The sequence below is a fragment of the Trematomus bernacchii genome, unplaced genomic scaffold, assembly GCF_902827165.1.
Source record: "Trematomus bernacchii unplaced genomic scaffold, fTreBer1.1, whole genome shotgun sequence".
Classification (NCBI taxonomy): domain Eukaryota; kingdom Metazoa; phylum Chordata; class Actinopteri; order Perciformes; family Nototheniidae; genus Trematomus; species Trematomus bernacchii.
Window position 1 is genome coordinate 19,567,097 of NW_022987714.1, and position 21,230 is coordinate 19,588,326.

Here is a 21,230-nt window from a genome sequence, read left to right on the forward strand (position 1 = left end):
TTCTGTAATTTGCTTCACTAACTCATGGCACTAATCGTGTGTTTCAGGCGAGGTGTTTCTCTCAGGATTAGAAACTAGTTTTCCCCTCCGGGATAAAACGATAATATAATGTTAGCAATTAGCATGCTAGCTGGACATAATGCTACCTCTGTGGCTAATGCATAGAGGTAAACAATAGATTGTAGTTGCTATAATTTCAAGTAATTTGCAACATTCATTCTACATGTTAATGGTAAAAGCTTAAACAGTTGATTACCTGCATGCCACAAAGACTGATGTTCTAATATTTTTGCACATTGAAGTAGAAATGTAATTGAAATTCTATTTACTGCCTAAACATTGTTCCTTGTCACAGTATTATCCTAAATAGTTTGACCTTGTTTCCTCAGAAGGCTTCTCAGACTACATGGAGGATCCCTCAGAGAAACACAGTTTCCACGTTCAGTTCCCCCCCGCTGAGAGTAGGCAGCTCCACACCCTGCGCCCGGTCAGCGGACACCATCAGGACTACTATCTGATCACAGAGGATCCCATCCTGACCGCTGCTGCCATACTGCAGCAAACAGGAGGGAACGGAGGTGAAAACACACTTTATACATTTAGATATGTGGAGCACAAAGAAAAGTGTTGAGTTTAACTATAAAAATATTAGGTTCAACTAACCTAATACCGTTATATGAACTTTGCTGTGTTTTCAGCGTAGCTTTGTAAAGGTAACATTTAGCAGCTAAACTGTGGATAACAAGTAAACCACATTGGTTTGTTATTCAATATGGCCGCCAAAAGCTTTTAGAATCATTACATGTCACTTGTTAGACGCTTTTATCCAAAGCTTACATACTCAATACTGTGGGCAATCCCCACAGGAGCACTTTGGGGTGAAGTGTCTCAGGGACACAACGACATGCTGACTGCAGTGGGGTTTGAACCTGTGCTCCCCTGATCCGAACACCAATGCACTTATCCACTGCGCCACACGCCTCCCTATCATGTCCTGAGAGCCCTCCATCCCCCCAATTGCTAGTGCCTTCACCATTTAAAATGTTAATAGTCAAATCAAAGGTGTTGTCTCGTTGTTGCGATTAAACTGATCTTGTATCTTGCATATTTCACCTTAGGAAAGTGGGCACGCGATGACAGCTTCCTTGACACCATCATGGCGATGGACCGCCGTGCCATGGTCAGCAAGGAGAATGAGGACCTGCGTGCCAAGGAGATGCACGGCGAACGGCTGCTGCATTCACACAAGGTCCAGGAATCGAGGTGGAGCAACAAAATACCTTTCAGGCTGGGCTTCTGGCAGTGCTAAGAGAGCTGATTAAATCCAACAGGCCTTCAATACAAAAATTAAGAAAAACTTGTCGTTGATAAACTGTACAATGACTTGTTGGGAGGCGTGTGGTGCAGTGGTCTGGTGTGTTGGTGTTCGGATCAGGGGAGCACAGGTTCAAACCCCACTGCAGTCAGGATGTCGTTGTGTCCCTGGGCAAGACACATCACCCCAAATTGCCTACACCTGGGACAGTTCATTTTGTATTATTGTGATTATATATATATGCCACTGTTATTAATACTGACACCTAATTTTGCACTAAGGTGTGTCTGCTGCTGAGCCTACCTATTATTATTATTATTATATATATTGCCACTGTTATTATATTGTTTTGATACTACTGACACTTATTGATCTGCTTCTGATAAATAAAAGAGAACCTACATGCACGGCACTAGCATCATGACTGTCTTTGTTTAAACCAGCAGCAGTGCAGCGGTACACAGACTAACCTGTGTGTGTGTAACGTAGTTCTTCAGATGTGTATGCTTAACATGTATGTATTTATCACAGTAAAGATGGTATACAAAAGCTTTTGAAAGAGCTTTCAACCTCATCCCATTGTCTTTAACACACATTTAACATAATATACTCATATTAATATCCAAATATACAGTATGAGTACTGTTTTGATACTGACATTTCATCTTTGCACTAAGATGTGTCTGCACTATTGTAATTGTGTCTGTTGACTGTGGTAAATAAAAGAGAGAACCAAATGCACAGTACAAAAGATCAGCTTTATTGTCAATTTACAATTTCCATGCTGTTCAGATGCCTCAAGGGCTGTGCGCGTGTCTTGCCCCGTGGCGATTTGTTTAGGTTGCGTCTCCCCAATGGTTGCTTCCAGGCGAATACAGAGGAGTTGAAAAGATCCACTTTGATCCACTGCACATTGGTGTACACCAGGCCGAGGTTCTATTGTTCACCCAGAGAGAGCGCGGGACACGACGCGTTCCGTAGTATTCGCATATCTGGAATACATACAAAGACACAAATTAGCCCTACATAACTCCATAAATCCTACATTAGATAGTATTAATGTGATTTAATGAACGTACCATTGCTGTTCTTTGGGCGTGATAACGGTCATCATCCTCAGCTATCGAAACATGTCCATAGCGTGTGCTTTTCGTGGTCCAATCCTTTTGTTAAGGCTTCTTAACCGCCTTCGCCTTCGCCTCCGACTCAGCATTTCTATTGCATTTGAATGGTCGATCTGTATTTTTATTTGTGGCTGAGTTATTGGCTTTAATAACTCAGTTACGAAGCTGTATAACACGAGCACCAAAACGTCAACTCCATACCGTGTCTGAGGTCGGAAGGTAAACAGAAGCATACAGCGGAAGCGGAAGCTTTTCTTCTTCTTCTCTCGGTTTTTTGGCGAATTGCAACTTTAAGGTGCATACCGCCACCTACTGTACTCGCCGTGAAGTTGTTTGCGGCCTGCCACTAAACCCAAAGCAGAAGAAGAATAAGTGACGTCAGCGGCTCATTTGCCTAATCCACCCCCAGGAACTCATTTTGGTGTGAACGCGATATGCTTTAGTTCATCAGAACTAAAAGAACTCTCATGAACTAAAGTTCTCATGAACTACTGTGGGAAAAGTACTTGGTGTGAACGCGCCTTATGTGGTCATTACCCTCTTTGTCAGGGCTGTGCTGGCTGAGTATGGCACCTAGACCAACAGGGCTGGCATCAACCAGTAGTTTGGATTTCTTCCTTGGGTCAAAGTAAGCCATTGTAGTGTTTTCCATCAGCTCTGATTTTAGCCTCTCCATTGCCGACTGTTGTTGTGGTCCCCATGACCAAGTAGTGTCATTTTTGTTAGTTGACGTAAATGTTCAGAAATCGTGGCATAGTCATGAATGAAACGTGAGCAGTATGTTATCATCCCGAGCAGACTGCGAACCTCTGATGCGTTTTGGGGTGGAGGAAGGTTCTTGATGGCAGTGATCTTTTTAGGATCTGCAGATATGCCTTTTGCAGAGAAAATATAGCCAAAGAACTCAAGCTCTGGTTTACTGTATTCACATTTATCAGCATTGAGTGTGATATTTTTCTCCCTCAGTCTCTGAAAAACAGCTTTGAGGCTACTGTTCTGCTCTTCTTGTGTTTTCCCATACACAATGATGTCATCACTCATGTTCCTGACGTTGGGAATGCCATGTAGCACTCCTTGAATGACATTTTGGAACACTTCAGCGGCAGAGTTAATGCCAAAGTTCAGTCTGGTGTACCTCCAGAGGCCAGTGTGTGTAGTGAAGGTGGTGATATACCTTGAATCTGGATGTAGCTCAAGTTGATGGTATCCAGCATTCAGATCCAGCTTGGAGAATACTACAGCTCCATTCAGGTCGTGGATGAGGTCATCTACAGTTGGTGTGATTTGGCGCTCTCGCTGTATTGCTGTGTTCGGCAGGCGCATATCCACACAGATGCGAACTTTGTCAGGGTTCTTTGGTTTTGGTGTAGCAACTATCGGAGACACCCATGGCAATGGGCCGCTGATTCTCTCGATGACTCCTTTTTCCTGTAGCTGGTTTAATTCTGATTCCACTCTTTTTCTCATGTGGAAAGGAATCCTCCTGTGTGGTTGTGTCACATGTTGCACTCACTCATCAATGTGTAGCTTCACTTGAAAATCTTTGAGTTTTCCTATGCCTTGAAATACTGTATGTCTTGGTACTCATGGAGGAGCTGGTTTGGGGATGAAATAGGCATTTCTGTGGACATAGAGTTTACAACTTTCAGAAGTCCTAGTTCTGTTGCTGTCTTTCGACTCAGCCATGGTCACCCTGTATCACATAGCATGTAGCTGCATTTACTGTTGAAGTAGTTGAATGGACTGCAGCTTTACATTTTCCTCTCAAAGGAAGAGCAGTGGATGAGCCATAAGGATAGATCTTGGCAGCAGATGGTTGCAGTTCACAACTGGCTTTTAGCTCTTCATAGGAAACATCATCTAATATGTTCACTGTCGCACCAGAGTCAACAATGTATTACTGTGTCCACAATTTGTATTTGTGTACGTTTGTGTTCTGCTTCGTCTTGCAGTGTGCATACAACATACACATACAGATGTAGCAGCTAATTTAGGACAGTTTGAAACGCGAGGGTCGTGGTCGGCCCGTGAACGGGCCGTGAACGGGCCGTGAACGGGCCGTGATCAAGAGACTGCCCAGTCTGACTTGAGACCGCCCCCGTGATAAATAAATGTAATTATTGTGAAGCCAGCTGCAATAGATCATTGATCTACCAGGGGGTGCAGTGGGGTTCCACACTGGAGCTCATGTGAAATCAACTTCGATACAGTAAACTGGATGTACAGTATGTCTGGTACTACTGTATAGCGGATCTTTGTTAAGATCCATATGTCACGGATAGGATCATAGTCTGTGCTAAATAAGAGACATGTAATCATTTACAAAACATCACCATGTTGTTATTTAACAACATAATGTTGTTTAGTCGAAAAAAACGAACGAGAGGAAATGCAGCCGGCTCTCCCGACGCGTAGCGGAGGGATCTTGATCCCTGGGTGTTATTTTTCCCCACAATGACCAAGTCGCTGCAAATTATCCCGCTTATTACATGGCCACATTCTCAACAAAGTAACGACATGACTCCCAATATTAATTGAAATGCTTTTATGGATTTAGAAAATGTTTTTATTGATTTAAAAAATAGTTGTATGTATTGATTTAAATTGACATGCATCCGCTAAGAAAAATAGTCCGTTGTTACCGTTTTTCAGTCTGAATGCTGTGTGTTTACACACCTAATGGCCCATCAGCCACAGCTCTCTCTCTCGTCTTAGTAGCGCGCACTCCTTTCCTGTAAATTACAGGTCCAGCCAGGCAAAACAGTGCACTTCTCTTTCCCGCACTACTGTGACAGACCATGGGGCTGGGTCAGCCACTAACATATTCATATTGCTCTTCTCAAAAAGAGAAATATGAACGTTAGTTTTTAACTGAAATGATCAAATAAAGTCAAAATGTCACAGTGTTTACAAACATTGACCATACCGTTCACCAGCCCCCAGCCCCCTGCCTACTGTAGGCCATCGGAATGTGTGTGTCCCAACCCCCCCCTGTGATATCTCTTCTCCAGCAGTCTGTAGGTTTGTGTTCGCATATTTATGCTGTCGCAGTTCCTAAATGACACGTTTACACCTTAAAACGATGTTTAAAACGAAAAGTAAACGTTCAGGGTTTTTATTAATGGTAATTTTCAGTGAGTTGTTTAGTGGTAGCTCATATAGTCTTGATTCTTGTGGTTAAACTTTTCGGTGGCAATGGTGTTTTTATTTATTTAACAGGGACAGTGCACATTAATGAACATTTCTGTAAATGTGCCTCTGATTCCTCACTAACTATTTTGAGTTTTGATTTAAATAAAGTGAATGTGGACTGGTCTCTGATTGGAGATGGGATTGAGTTCCATTGCTGAGCAGCTTTAACAGAAAATGAAGACTGACTGAAAGAACTTTTTCTGAGTGGAATAATGCAATCTCCTCTCTCTGCACCTCTTGTTACCCTAGTTGCAGTTGTGCGTATGTTAATAAACTGTCTAAGAGGAGGTGAGGTAAGGCCGTTGACAAACTTGTAAAAAAGGCAAGCATTTGCATGTTTACTGAGGTTTTCCCAGCTTAGCAACTTGGCACTAAGAGTACTGATATGTCTACCATTTATTTTCTGAGTGTAATATCTGCATTTTCTCTTTTGAAAAACTAAGTCTTAGTTTGCCCATAGTTTGGCCAGTCATTTTTAATCACACACGTCTCCCTATCCCATTCAAATTCAAATTCTTGACTGAAAGAGCAGTGTAGCCTACAGTACATGTAAATGGGTGGCATTGCCTATATGCATTTGAAAATAAATAGTAACCCCCTCTGAGTGACTACGTGTTGACTTCACATCTTGTCACAAACCAGGGACTTTACTTCCTGATTTTTGGAAGACAAGACTGACCCAAGATACCTGTACATAGTGGAAAGTGAAATTGACATTGTCAAATTTAATAAAAATACAAAATAATGTTCACATTTGGGAACCGATTGGAAACATAGGACTCAATCTTTTGCTTCACATTGAGGGGAAGAGGAATTTTCCCATTGGTCCCAGTCCAGTTGGTTCTTTTCACCATTCTCCCATATGTTACAAATGGCGTTATGGCCATGAAAATATTAGCAGCATAGACCTCAGGGCGATGCTGTCCCTTAAAAAAGCGGTCCTGATAAAAATGTTCCTCTCGCTCTGTGGGACAGTGCACAACAATGAAGAGGGTGTCTGTTTCTCTGCTGTGTAAATGTACCACAACCTGCAAAAAGAAGCTGTCTAACCCTGTTTGTTTTTTTGACCTTTCAGATGTTGTTGTATAGCCTCTGGAGCAGAAATGAAAGAGTTTTTAAAATGTTTATGTTTTGGTAAGTTTTTAGGGAAATGTTGTAATATTGCAACGTTGGCCTTAGGTGGGAGCAGAATTTCTAACAATTTCTAACAACCTAAACTAGTTATAAATGTTTATTTTTACTGTCGGCCGGGTCACTCATTACTGGATCAGCTGCTGCATGAGACAGACACTGAAAAGTATTATCATCTGAAATTAATCATTATGTTATTAGAATTAAATACATATAAGTATTTTTACAGCTTGTATTTAGAAATACTCTGTTGTAATTATTGATGCATAAATGTGTTCATCCATTCAATGTGGCATCTGCTATAATGGGGTTAATGTATGATATTACTTAATAATACAATACACTATATAATATATGATATGATAATTACATTTTAATTTGATACATTTCTTATTTCATAGTTTCTCTTCATTATTATAACAGTTCTGTTTCATATGAGTGTTGAGAGCTGTATCCATAAATCAGATTGATGCATTTAACTTCAATTTAAAGAAAAACATCTTCTGTTGCCAAAGTGCTGTACATATAATAAAAATACCCGACAGTAAAGACACTTTACAGCAAATACAACAGCACAGTTTGTTCAGAATATCAGTATGAGTATGAGCACCCAATATTGATGTGTTCAAATACTCTTCTAAACAAAACTGAAAGTCCATGAAAAGTTGTCTTTCTGTATTTGTGAATGAAGCGCCATCTCCTGGTTAAATCCTGAAATTGAAAATCTGGCAACGCCCTCTTGGAAAATAGTGGGAGGGCTTAACATTCCCAGATACTGGTCTTAGGCAGGTAGCTGGCAGGTAGCTGGCAGGTAGCAGGCAGGAAGCTGTAAGCTGGAGTCTGAAATAAGCTGCTACATCTGTAGTCATCTTCTGCTGAGCTGTCTGGAGTGTCTGGTCTCTGTGTCTTTTGCTCAGTTTGTTTCTGCACCTGATGCACTTTGTATTTTGGTCGGTAATGTTGTTGTTTTTCTGCAGCTTTAGGGGTATAATCTTTGTTTTGTGATCTGCAGCATCTTTGGAAATGATTTAATTTTCCACATGCTTTACAATCTTTCCCCTTTGCTGGGCAGTTTGCTTGTCCTCCCTCATGAGGAAAATGTCCACCACAGTTGTTGCAGGTTTTGTATTCATGCTTCACATTATTATATTTATTGAATTGTTTATGACTTTGGAAGCCATTTTTTTTCTTTTGTACAGCATGCACTGGGAATTCTTTTTGTGATCTTCCTGTCTCCATACCTGCAGCTTGTTTGTCTGACAGTTCTTGAGCTCTGCCTGCATCCAGTAGTTTTTGAAGTGTCATATCGCTGTCCTTTAGCGCCGCCCTGCGGAGGCGCGCGGAACTGCAGCTTAGAATAATCTGTGACTTTATTTCCTTATCAGTGTCGGTAAAGTAACATGTTGACGCCAACTGTCTCAGTCGCGTGTGGAAAGCATCCAATGTCTCACTGTCATTTTGCCTGGCTTGTCTGAAAATATAGATCTCATATTCAGTATTTACTTTGGGGCGGAAATAGGTTTGCATGCTCGCTATGGCCGTATCGTAATCATCAGCGTCTCCCGTTCCTGGCAGCGTGTCAAATATGTCATACACGTCTGATCCAGCATAGTGCAGCAATAGCGCACGTTTTTGTGTGTCCTCCTTTATGTCTAATGCCACTAGGAAGTTGGTGAATCGTTTAATCCACCTTTTCCACCTCGAACCTACAGAGCTGGGTTCAGTGTGCACATCAAACTGCGGGAAATGTGGGAGATTGGCCATGGTGCGTCCCGTGGATGGCTTGGCTAGCTTGTTAGCCTTATGTGTTAGCCAGCGTAGTTCGCTTACCGCTTATCCAGAATTGTGGATGTTTTATGTCTCTTCCCTCATTCTGCGATGTGTATCCTCGTCGCCAGTTATAGTGTTGTCCTTTTGTATGTGTATCTTGCTTTATTGTAGACAACTCAGGAGACAGCGAGTATCGTTAACTGTGCTTTATTCACGCTCTGTACTACATCATAACTGGTGTCACTCATATAACATTCCGGGTATTCACAACTCCGGAAGAAGAGCTCTGTGGCTTCAGGCTCGATCGCCATTCAAATTACAGTGTTGTTTCCCCCAAAAGTGGGCGGGGCCGTAAAGTGACGTAGATGTTACTCTCATCTATGAAAATCGATAGCCTACTGCTATATTTAACCATATATCGAGCCCGATCATCGATTTCAAATGGCTTAATGTAATTGTTTGCCTGACTGGCCATTGTAATCGGGCTCTTTGAAGATCCAAAAATCCACGGTTTTCTTACATTTCTGATCGGATTGGCAAAAACTTCAGAATTTGTATTGCCCGCCATTCAAATGACAGCGTTGTTTTTCCCCAGAAGTGGGCGGAGCCGTACTTTTTGCCCGGAAGTGACGCATTTGTTACTCTCATGTATAGGCGAGGCCTACCTTAAAGTCATTTTTCCCCCTGGAAAAAGCTGGCCCACCCTATTTTATACAGGCCCGCCCTAAAGTAAATTTCTGCCTACGCTACTGGCCGGGACGCTACAATTATTATAGTGAATGTTTAAATGATATCAATAAAGATTAAGCCCCAGAAAGCACATGGCTACTCAACACGCAAAATTACGACATTCTGCATGTTAAGTAGCCATGTGCTTTTGTGTTATCGGCTGAATCTTTATTTATTGATTTGATCACATAACTCTGATGATAGTTTTCAAGACAGCCAAATATGAACTCCATCCTTAGAGTAATGTGTTATGGAGCCTTCTCTTCAATCTTTTTTCCACATAACGAGCATTTTGCGCTGCTCTTTCCCAATGTGGAAGCAGAATGTGTGAAAGCAGCACGATGCGGGGTGTGTCTCTGGAATCTCTAGACTGGAACAGCGGGGGCGCGACCAGTACGTGAACTCGTCTCGCAGGTGCACACGCCAGGACAGAGTACATCTGACTCGAGACAAAACTTGCTCGAATCCGAGTCCAAGTCGGAGCGTCAATGTGCAAGTCGAGTCCGAGTCATCGTGGGTGAAAAATTCACGAGTCCGAGTCATCGTGGGCAAAAAATTCACGAGTCCGAGTCATCGTGCGTGAGAATTCACGAGTCCGAGTCGAGTCTGCGTCAATCAGTGCGCGAGTCCGAGTCGAGTCACGAAAATCGACACTCGAGTACTCCATCTCTGCAACAAACCTTTAATAACAATTGACTCCATCTTACCAGCAACAGTACCTGTAATAATCAGTTATCAAAACACATTATGTATCGTAGTATTGGTATTGGAAAACATCCACAGAATTAATCACATAGATGTCTTTCGACTACTTAATTTCCCATAGGGCCTGTTTCAGATCCATTAATGCCGCATTTCCACTACACGGTCGGCCTCGGCCACGCTTGGTACGGCTCGGTACGGCTTGGCCGCGTTGGGCCTTAACAGGGCCGACTCACTTCATGCTGCGCTTCCATTACAGTTTAGGAACTGGGGTAGTTACTATAGTAACGCAGTGTAGGCGGAGCCGTGACGTCATCTTCAATGAGAACTCCAGAAAACACAACACAGCCGTTAGCTGTTAGCACTCAGAGCTCACAGCTCCTTATATATGTTCAGAAACTCGACAAAAGTTAAACAAGTACACACCACAGACTGCCTGTGTCATGGTGAATACAGTCGCTGCTTTATTTATGTCTGTATAGACCGTTGTTGTGAGTGTGGACGGTCGGGGCATATACTGCGTTAGCTTAGCCAATCTCCATCTAGAAAAACACGAATTTTAAAAGGTTTTTCGCCTGCCGTCTGTCTGCAGACTTGACAAAGCATTAATTCATGGTTTTTACTAACCGGTATCAGTATGTTGTTACTTCGGCATCATTTTGAAACGTGTATTACAATTAAATCACGGTCAAATATGTCCATCTTGTTGTAGTTGGAGCCCTCTTGCCAGCGCTCCTCTCTCTAGTTTAGCATACTCAGCCCGACTCAGCCCTGTTTGTTGGCCCCGATAGAACCACAATTTTGTCGGGCCAGAAAAGAGGTGAAAAAGTGGCCCCGGGCCGGGCCGGGCCGTAACTAGGCCTAGTGGAAGCGCAACCAAAAACGGGTACGGCACGACACGGCACGCTTAAAGCGAGCTCCGCGCTGTAGTGGAACTGCGCCATAAGTTACCTTCCTCCCCGGTCTTTTTTTGTTTTGTTTGTTTGTGTTACTCAGTTAAACACATTAGTTAGCAATCATGTATGGTCTAATTTATATTAAAGGTCTCCTATCATGCAAATTGCACTTTTTTTATGTCTTTTATACATAAATATGTGTCCCCGGTGTGTCAGGAGACTCACAAAGTGTCAGAAAATAAAACTCTCTCTCTTTTCCTCCGTACGCAAATCTCTAAAAACAGGGGAACAACGTAGCTGATCCAGATTTGCTGCGGATATGACGTAACATCAGAAATGTGGGCTTTACGCCCACATTTCCGATATTTCGTCATAAACGTTGCCATCAGAAACAATGCACAACGTGTTTTGGACGTAATATGGTCTGTGTTTACATTAGCAAGCATCGCTAACACTCAGAGCTAACACTGTACTGGAGAGAGCATGTGTAAAAAAGCAGGATATAAAAAGGAACTCACCTTGTGGTAAACCCACGAGAGAAAAATAATGTGAGCTCCATACTGTTTCAGAAATAATCCATGATGTGGTTTTGAACATAATATGGCGTTTAATCACGGCAGCATTTAGCTGAGTAACTGCTGGTAGAAATCTCAAGATGAGCAAGCATAAGCTCCCCCTCACTTCTCTAACAGGGCTGAAATAGAGGAGTATGAGGCATGGCTAGAATGGGTGATCTGTTTGGTATTTTGAGCAAAACACTTCATAGACATGTTTTTTATATATCTGAGACATATAATATATGCCTGAAAATAGTATAATAGGAGACCTTTAAAATATATTTTTCAAGAGAAAGCTGTCTAGAACATGCAGTAAAAACACAAGAAAACTCAATTCAAACAGGCCATTCACATGCTAACAAGCTGCATTCAGAATGCTGTTGAGAACTAAGTTTAATCGATTTATAAAGCATATTATTGATCACAAATACAGTACATCATGAACGTAGTAGTTTGTGCTGTATTCAAGAAAAGATTATTTTAAACTTCCAAAAAAGGTGCTTAACTTCCACTTTCACAAACGATGAAACAGAAGAAATCCTGCAGGAAGTCTTTGTAAGAATTTATAGAAATTTCTGTGAAATCACCTATTGTGGCTCAGGAATTAAAGCAGTTAAATGTTGCAGGTCCGATCCCTTGCCTGTCAAAGGGTCATCATTGTCTCTGTGAATGGCCTGCAGGCAGGCTCTCGTGGAATTGTGGGCTTGCTATCAAATCAAACTATTTGTGCACTGTAACATTCATTATTTTCGTATTCTTCTATTTAGCTTGTTTTATTTGTATTATCTTTTCTTTTGGGTTTTAAAATACATTTAAATGTCATTGTTTGTTTGTTTGCATTGTGTTAAATGTTCTGTATAAATAAACTTGCCTTGCCTTGCTTTGGGAACAATTCTGTACACAAATGGAATGCGTACTGCTCCCAATGAGCTCCTTGTATGGCATTCTCTGAATGAATGTGTATGTGGGTGAATGCTGGTTTGTCTGGCAAAGCAATTTGTGGAGTGGATGTTAATACCAGAAAAGCACTGTATCAATGCTATCAATTTTTGGTGAAGCTTTGAGTCTACAAATGTCTCGCAGCTCTTTCTGCGTCTCTTCAGATGATAACACCCTTAAAAAACATTAGAGTAAGAGCCAACTCAAATGATCCCTTCATGCATTCTCCTAAAGCGAGGATACCTCAAGTCCAATCAGTCCACAGTTAGTTTGGATGCAGTAATACATATTAGGGTCTAATATGGTGCCGTTTTTGTATACTAAGAAAGGCTTTTCAAATGTCTTTGTAGGCATTTATTATAAACTGAACCTTGATGTATTATATTTATTAAATATCTAGCTTAATAAGAGTGTCGTCTAGACTCTAGAGTGTGCTCACCTGCAACTCCAGTAAGAAACTGGATAATGGGACTTATCAATTGAAGTTATATGCTGCCTGGTGAGCCCAAAAAGTTACTAAATTAACATGTCAAACCCAAAAGTACAGGGTAGATTATGGTTATTATTACCTCAGACTCTTACAATTGTCCTGCCAACCATGGCACTACAACTAGTGAGACTGGCACAACCAGTACTTCCCCTTATACCAAAGTTACAACCACTAGTGTGGTACTATCTCTACAAGCACTGCGTAATAAACACATATTACTAAATAAATAGCTTAAAACGATTTTTCCATTGGATTTAATTCAAAAAGTTGTTACAGACCGACACTATTAATTGTGTGGCTTTAAAATGTTACTATCATCTTTACTTCCGCGTTTTCAGTCTTGTGTCTGTCCTGGTAATCCCTTAAATGTACATGTGTATGATTTGTGCAGCACAAATTATATTTCCTCATGTTAAAATGTACAAATGTAAAAAACAAACGAAGCACACAATCGACTCACTCCTATAACATATGTAGCCTATAACATACTATAGGCTTCTTAGTTCACCTTGAATGAGCGCTGCATGTGTTACACTAACAACACGGAACTATCTTTAAACAATAGACTATATTCAAACCTAAGTTTTAATGTACACAAATAGACTGTACACTGTAGGCTATAAGGTTCCGCATTATGTCTGTGTTAGCGTCACACACTGCGGCTCTGCCCTGCAGCTGCACCGTGTTTATATCCCTGCTGGTGGAAGAGTAGCCGGGGTGATATGAGGACACGTCCCGCACCTCGGTCACGGTGTCAGATACCGAGGTGAGATGGCCAATTAAATTCCGACGCTGTCTGAGGGCGGACAACGTACCGTCTCCCCCCTCCCTCCCTCACACACACTCCCACACACACTGCGCCTGGCGCTGAGAAGAACCAAAAGTAACGCAGAGTCTCATACCTGCTAGTTGTCCCTTTGCTCCGGAGCCTCGCTATGTCTCTACCCGCCGCCTGCCGCCTGCTGAGGAGCACCCTGAGGACTCAGCTCGTGCCTGTGGCCAATCTGTCGTCCAAACCCGCCAAACACGTCATCTCTGGAGTGGTGAGTCCATGGAGCCTCCGCTGACCTCAGATGCCCGGAGCAGCACATGTTAACAGGGATACAGTATGTCAAAGAGCCATGCCCTGAATATGGTTCGAGGCGAGGAGCGCGAGCTTGATAACGCGACAATAATAAGGATAATAGCAGGCTCTCGAGGGCCTGATATGACAGAGCATAATCCACTGCAGGGCTCACTTCCCTATAACTGCGCCAAACTTTATATTTCAGGCTTCAATTATACTTTTATCAAATAATGACTATCATATTTATTCATGCGCCATGCTTATGCGGGACTTTTATTTTCTCAATCGAAATTATGTTTTAACTCTATCAAGGACAGCATCTCGCCATTTTTCCGCCTGAAAACAACACGTACACGTCTCTGCCAGCCCAGACAGAAATAGCAACATAGACTATTACTTTATACGCTATAATATTCAGAGTATGGTTATTCCCAGAAATGTTTACACATCCTAAGGCTGAGACTGCACACGTTACTCCTGAATTAAGCGAGAGGTTTTATACAGTTAACAGTTAAATATCTTGTTGTCGCTGTGTAAAGTTTTGATCAGGTGCCAGGTGTCTGACCTTGATGTCGATCACGGACACAGCAACTTCTTTAACCCAAATAAGGCCCCCATGTTCGGTTATTTAGCTCATTATTTGACCCATTTTAAGAGGGAATGCCTAAATAATAAATCGAGGGCATTTTTATTCTTCCCAAGGTTTCTTCCTTTTTCCTGGTAATTGTGGGGGTTTGAACCCGGGAGCTGCCAGGGTCTATAGGACAGAGGGTGTTGTATGCAGTCTGTAAAACCCATGCAGTCACACTGTGTAATTTGTGACATTAGGATATATGAATAAAATGTTATGGACATTCGAGTTACAACTACAAAACAAAAGTAAGGAGGAACCTCAGATTAGTATCTATTTGTTGTCATACATTTCAAAAGATGTACATTCATTTAATTTAAATACATATGAGGTCAGCAGTGACACTAAATGCAGTTGTAAAGGTTTAATGTATGAAATGTGTTTGAGTATATTTTACCAGCGTTCTGAAATGTTTGTTATTATATGTGTTATTTATATATGATTCACATGATTCTTGGTATTATTACATGTACAGTACTTTTACAATTTAGAAAATCTGGCATCACTTAAGCGATCAAGGCCATTCAAGGGTTACAAATATTAGTTTATGCTGTTGTACACTGTAATGTATTTATATAGAGACGAATGTGCAATGTTTAAGGCTAACATCAATTTTCATGCTCTCCACACCAAGAAGGGATATAGTACTTGGAAGAGTTTATTTTCCATTTAAAACCCGGTACCACTTTACAATACTTTGACTACCCTTATAAAGGATTCATAAAGGGTTTATAATTAGGTTGTAAACACTTTATTAATCATTAAGAACCATTTATAAACCAGTTCTATACATACTATACAGGCTCACTATTTGGCAAGATGACTGAGCCTTATAATGGCTACTTAGCGAGAATCAACTCAGTGAACAACAGATACCAAGGATGCTGGCTGATGAAGAAGACGAAGTAAGCTAGGTAGCCAATGTAAGACTTAGCAGTACAGATAAATGTGGGCTCACTATTTGGCAAGCAACCGGTCACAGTTGCCCTGTTTATCTCATGTCTTATAAAAGCTTATTAATGATTTATAAAGTGTTCACAACCTAATTAATAAATGAATTACAAACTTCATAAACCCTTTATAAGGGTAGTCTTATTGTAAAGTGGTACCTAAAACCCTAACTCAAGCAGTCCATGGTCCTGATAAAGCTGTAATAGTCATATTCAGTCTTATTATCAGGAAAAAGAGCAGAACTGTAAGAACCATTAGATTGGTTGATTTAATCACCAGCAGTAATACTTTATTTGATTAGTTATCTAGGATGCTTTAGTGGCTGCTTGTACTCAGAACTGTTTAAAAATAGCTGTGCTCTGTTTTTATTTAATAATTGCAGAATAATCGTTTTGTTGTTTCTTACCAACGTGCAGCCATCTGCTTTATATGAAACACAAGTCTAGTAAACAGCAACTATAAGAGAAGACTTCCTTCCTTTTGGTTTGTTTTTTTAGGAGTGTTGCAGTCTCACCCCTACCATTGTAGACTCCTGTTTCCACCATCTCTTTGTTTCTGCCCCCCAGGACCAGGCCATTGCTATGACGGCCTTCTTCGTGGCCATCTTGGGGCCCTCCGGCTGGGTGCTGTCTCACCTGGAGGACTACAAGAACAAGTAGGACTAGAAGGGGAGGATGGGGGAGAATCATTCCGTCCCAGATGAAGATGCACTCAGCTCTCTCCCCACGCCGCTCCCTCTGCTCCACCTCTCCTCAGCTGATGAGACCAGAAACCACTTACTTGCCTCCAGACCTGTGATAATGTACATCTGTGCACCTATCAACTATTACCAATAAACACATGTTTGCAGTGAGAACCGGCTCAGTGTGTTGGATTGCAGAATTTCATCTGAATTTGATAATAATTTAAATTTCACTTATACGCCATACATGGCTGCAAGTACAGAATATTCTCATATTTGGTTCTCCTGTTCATTATTTTAATTGATAGATAAATATTTTAAACATTTAAAAAAATCACCACAGTTGGAGTCTTACAGTATATATAGATATTTTGTGAACAGACACTTTGACATTTCGCTTCATAAAAAGCTTTTTAGTTAGGGATTCATTTTCCGTCAATAATAATGGATACAGTGCAGGTAAACAAATCCGTCCTTAATAGAGTGGTGCAGGAATGAGACTTGAATTTGCAAATGGGTTAGCATTTTAGCACGTTTTGTTTTTTTGAACGTGTTTTTGGTTGGAAGCCTGAAATGTTTTGTTATACGACATAATATACGTCTGTAAATACCCCACATGTGAAGCTTTAAAGGGTCTTAAAAATGTTGATGTTGCCCACAAGTGCCTAAAATAGACGACTAAACGTCATCACGCCAACATTCGCAGCCTTTAGCTAAGCCAGTGGTTCCCAACCTTTTTCAGTCAGGCCCCCCTTGTGTAATTGGAAATATTTTCGAGCCCCCCCTAATCCGGTTCCCACCGAGATTGGTAGAATTAATTGTATATAGTTGTACAAACATTACATTTTCTCTGCTAATAATAACAAGACAAAAAGATCCAACTATAATTTTATATTTTATTATGGATTGAACATGAACAAAAGTGCTTGTATTGGCAGATGACCCTGTGCTACTGTGAAATAATGAGGCCTAATTGAAACAATTACAAGTACTTACTGCTTATCGATCCGGTTCTTTAACAGTATTTTGATAGGTTATTTTTTAGGAGAAAAATTAAACAAATTAGAAACAGAATTCACATTGATTAATTGTATGTATAGTGTGGATTATGGGCTGCTAGCACACATAAAACACCTGCATTGGTGGTAGTAAGTAGATTTACTCAAGTACTGTACTTATATTGAGGTACTTAAGTAGTTCCACTTTTGCTTCTTTGTAATTCTGCTCCACTATAGTCCAGAGGTAAATGATGTACTTTTACTCCACTAGCCTACATGTATTTAATACCTTTAGTTACTTTACAGATCTGGATTAATGATGTGAAATATAATCAACTCTTAAATCAGACTTTAGTTCCACCTGGAGTAAATTCACAAGCTACCCTGCAGTATACTACTTTTATCTGAGTACTTGTCCCACCTTACACGTAATTGGGGCAACAGAACCCTGAGTTAAAGGCCCAGACACACCAGGCCGTCACCAGAGAACTCGCCGACACCGACACCGACAGTTGCATCGGCGAGTTCTCCTGTGTCTTGGCCATGTGTCGCACTGGAACACACCGCAAAGACTTCAGCCGAGCACGTACGAACTGCGCATGCGTGAGTGGCAATAACTCTCCTTACCAGCAGGCGGCGGTAGTGTGTATTCGTCATTCAAAATAGGCAACAACCGGAAGACAGAAGAAGAACAGACTGTGATATAAACAAACAACAAATAGCGTGTGCGTTCCATTTTCACTCTCGTCCATCGAAAACATGTTTTAGAATATAAAAATACATGAATGATGAAATGAGCACATAAAGTGCAGACATACTATAACATCACAGTTAATAGACCTGCATCTGATGATCGCAGTGTTCTGGCGGGTGTGTAGTTTATTGAGTCAGCAATGTAGTAATGTATGTAATGTAATAATGGCCACTTCTTGCTAAATGTACATTTCCATGTGATGCTTTTATCCGAGGCGACTCACAATAGGTAAATGAACAGCAGTAGACAGTATCTCATTTACTTAGACACTGTACTTAAGGACAATGTTGAGGTACTTGAGACTAATCCTGCAACTTTATACTGACAAATAAACCGATGAGATGAAAAACCGGACTTGACCAAACAAATCACGGAGCTCTCAGCAGAGAGCTCCCGCCGATATCAGAGATGTGCTATGTGTGGGAGGTAAGAGAGGACATTTAAGGGCTATGTTTGATGTCTTTAAGTATCACCTGCTGGGGTTTAGCTGCTGTCCTGTGCCTTCTTAAATCGTTTGTTTACGTCCCTCACTTCCGTTTCGCTTCTCATTTGCTAGCTGAACAGCTGATCAGAGTGGTTTCTTGGCCCGATAGCTTGTGTCCGACACACGGCCGATTCAACATGACCGTGAAAGGCCAAATAAGGCGTGTCACGGCCGAGGGTTCGGGACACACCAAATTGACTTTGGGCGACAGGGCACGCTTCCTCGCCAGACAACCAAAGACGGCCGATATCGGCCTGGTGTGTCTGGGCCTTTAGGAAGTGGAAAACGGTGCATTTCTCCGTATGAATATGATGCCTTTTGGCCAGCTGATGGACAGATTGCTCGTGTTTCCGCGAAAATACTTATGGCAAACGAGCATTGACCACATCGAGCTCTGTTGATTAGATTATCACTTTTGAATGCTCTGTTCTCCACCGGCGGATCTCTGTGCACCGCGCTGCAGCGAGTCTGTGAGCGAGATGCCCGCCACAGACGAGAGAGAGAGAGAAAGAGAGAGAGAGATCTCCGCACCGAACACAAAGGGGCCAAACTGACACCAAAGAACACGTCCCGACGGAACACGACTGTTGTGTCGCCTCAGGCCCCTACACACCAATCTGACACCAAAGAACACGTCCCGACGGACCCGGCTGTTGTGTCGCCTCACGTCTCCTGCGGCCAACAGTCGCACTGGAACACACCTTCCTAGCCTCGGAAAACGAAGAATTGTGGAACAGGCTAAAGGCCCGGACACACCAGTCTGATTTTGGGAGTCAGAGGCCGTCAGAGGCCGTCAGAGGCAGTCGGGCATTCGCGGCGCCCTACTCAGGTTTGTGTGTCCCGCACCGTCGTCTCTTTACGGCACCTTTTCACACCTCCGGACACCTTCCGCGGCCGATTCAACATGTTGAGGCGTCGGGAAAGTCATGTAAATTTAGCAAGAAGTGGCCATTATTCAGATAGTGTTTCTGTCTGCCCCTCTATTCTTTCTCCCATTATCCTTCACAATCTGCCTAGAAGTATTTTAACGTTGTAGCTGTTCAAGATGGTCATTTTAAAATGTGTTAAAAATATACTGTTAGTAGTTAAACCAATAATAATGTGTGGCTGCTACTGGCAGTTATGTAGGCACATTTTTTATTTTTTATTATCGCTGTGTGATTAAAAGAATAAACACAAATAGCAGGATAGGCAATACAAAACTTTATTTCCTACCTTGATACTACAGCCATTGATAACACAGCATTAGACATATTTGGCAAACTCTTTTTTACACTATTTTTATCGTATTGTAGTCGATTGTTGACATTGTACAGTTCTTTAGACATATTTGCTATATCTTATCCCACTGAAAAGGCACTGCACCGACACCGTTAAAATATTGGCATAGTTCATCCCTGTGCTGCTTGGCTCGAGCTGGATTATTGGTGGTGTGTGGCAGGGTGGCCTGCCGTAGTTCAGGGTCTTGTCTCCATCTTCCTGGGACAGTGCCATGATCGGGTCCTTCCTGGTCAACAACTCCCGCCATGTATGCGCTACAGTTCTCTGTGCATTTTCTACCACCCTCCGAGCCCGCGACAGCCTGTAGTTGAAGATGCGTTGCTCTACAGCTAGCCTGCGGTTCGGATAGGGCTTCATCAGGTGCTCCTTCAGGGGAAATGCCTCATCTGCCACAATGGAGTAACAAACCGCCTGGCCAGACTGGTGACTTTTGATGTTGTTAATATAAATGTACCTTTATGCAATGGTAAATGCAGACTTGTATCAGCAAAGATGACACATTCCATCATGCCATTGATCTGAATACTTCCTGTTTTAGATCTCCATCCTCAGGGTGTGTGGGAATAGTGAAAAGTGATCAACAGAATCACACCCATGAGCAACGACTCGGTTGAAGAGCAGCATGAGGTCAGGTCGATGCTGGAGGCCGGCTGCAGAGATCTGGTGATGGGATCACATCAACCACAGCAACAAACCCCGGGCTGAAATATACTATCTATCTATAAATAAAAACATAAAAGACATAAAAACCCTGGTACCCACAGCTGAGCTTGGAACTACAGCTATAATGGCATGCTGTGATGCCAATATTAACTTCATATGTTGGTAAATGAATACCTAGTTTCACTTCAACCATTGGTTTATAATTACTTTTAATCTGGCAACATCTCCTTAGAAAATACTTAAAATAATAATAAGAGAAGAGAAGCCCGAAGATCTTTCCATATCTTATTTTCAAACTAGGAGGGGACAGCTCACGATAAAAACCTTGATTTGAACTATTTAAGAAAAATAAATATTGCCTCAATCTCACTGCGTGTTCTGCCTTCTGTTTATGACGGAGTCTATTTACACCTTTCAAACATCCGACAACAAATACACCAAGACATTCAAGGTGTTTTAATGGACTACAGGCCAGGGTATGTATGGAGCTTTATGAACTTTGATTTCAAGTTATAAAACCTGTTTATAGAGCTGTAGGGTTACATATTTTGGAAACCAAACAGTCCAGTTCAACCCATAATGAGTAACATATTCACAAAAGCCAGAAATGACGAGTCATGTTAGTGGTCCTGTAAGGGGACTCCATGTACGGTGGCTGAGAGGTGCAATCGACAATTACAAAGTGTGAAACACTTTAACAAAGCTTGAGACAAATTTAGATTTTATAAAACAAAATTACATTAGCAAAACACTTTTACCAAAGTAAAAACGATTTAACATTAACAAAAACAAATTAACAAGATGCGAAACACTTTAACATTTCCCGAAACACTTTAACCTGTTTTTCAGGTCTCAGGCTCGAAAATGACATTCCC

The 21,230-nt window shown here is 41.6% G+C and overlaps 1 protein-coding gene across 1 annotated transcript; it reads left to right on the plus strand.

Moving 5' to 3' along the window:
* The first annotated feature begins 13,592 nt into the window (after positions 1 to 13,592).
* LOC117491892 (cytochrome c oxidase subunit 8B, mitochondrial) lies at positions 13,593 to 16,349 on the plus strand. The gene is made up of 2 exons (XM_034142007.1): positions 13,593 to 13,888; positions 16,060 to 16,349. The coding sequence occupies exons 1-2, from the start codon at positions 13,781 to 13,783 to the stop codon at positions 16,150 to 16,152; spliced, it is 201 nt and encodes a 66-aa protein (XP_033997898.1). The 5' UTR covers positions 13,593 to 13,780; the 3' UTR covers positions 16,153 to 16,349.
* The last annotated feature ends 4,881 nt before the right edge of the window (positions 16,350 to 21,230 follow it).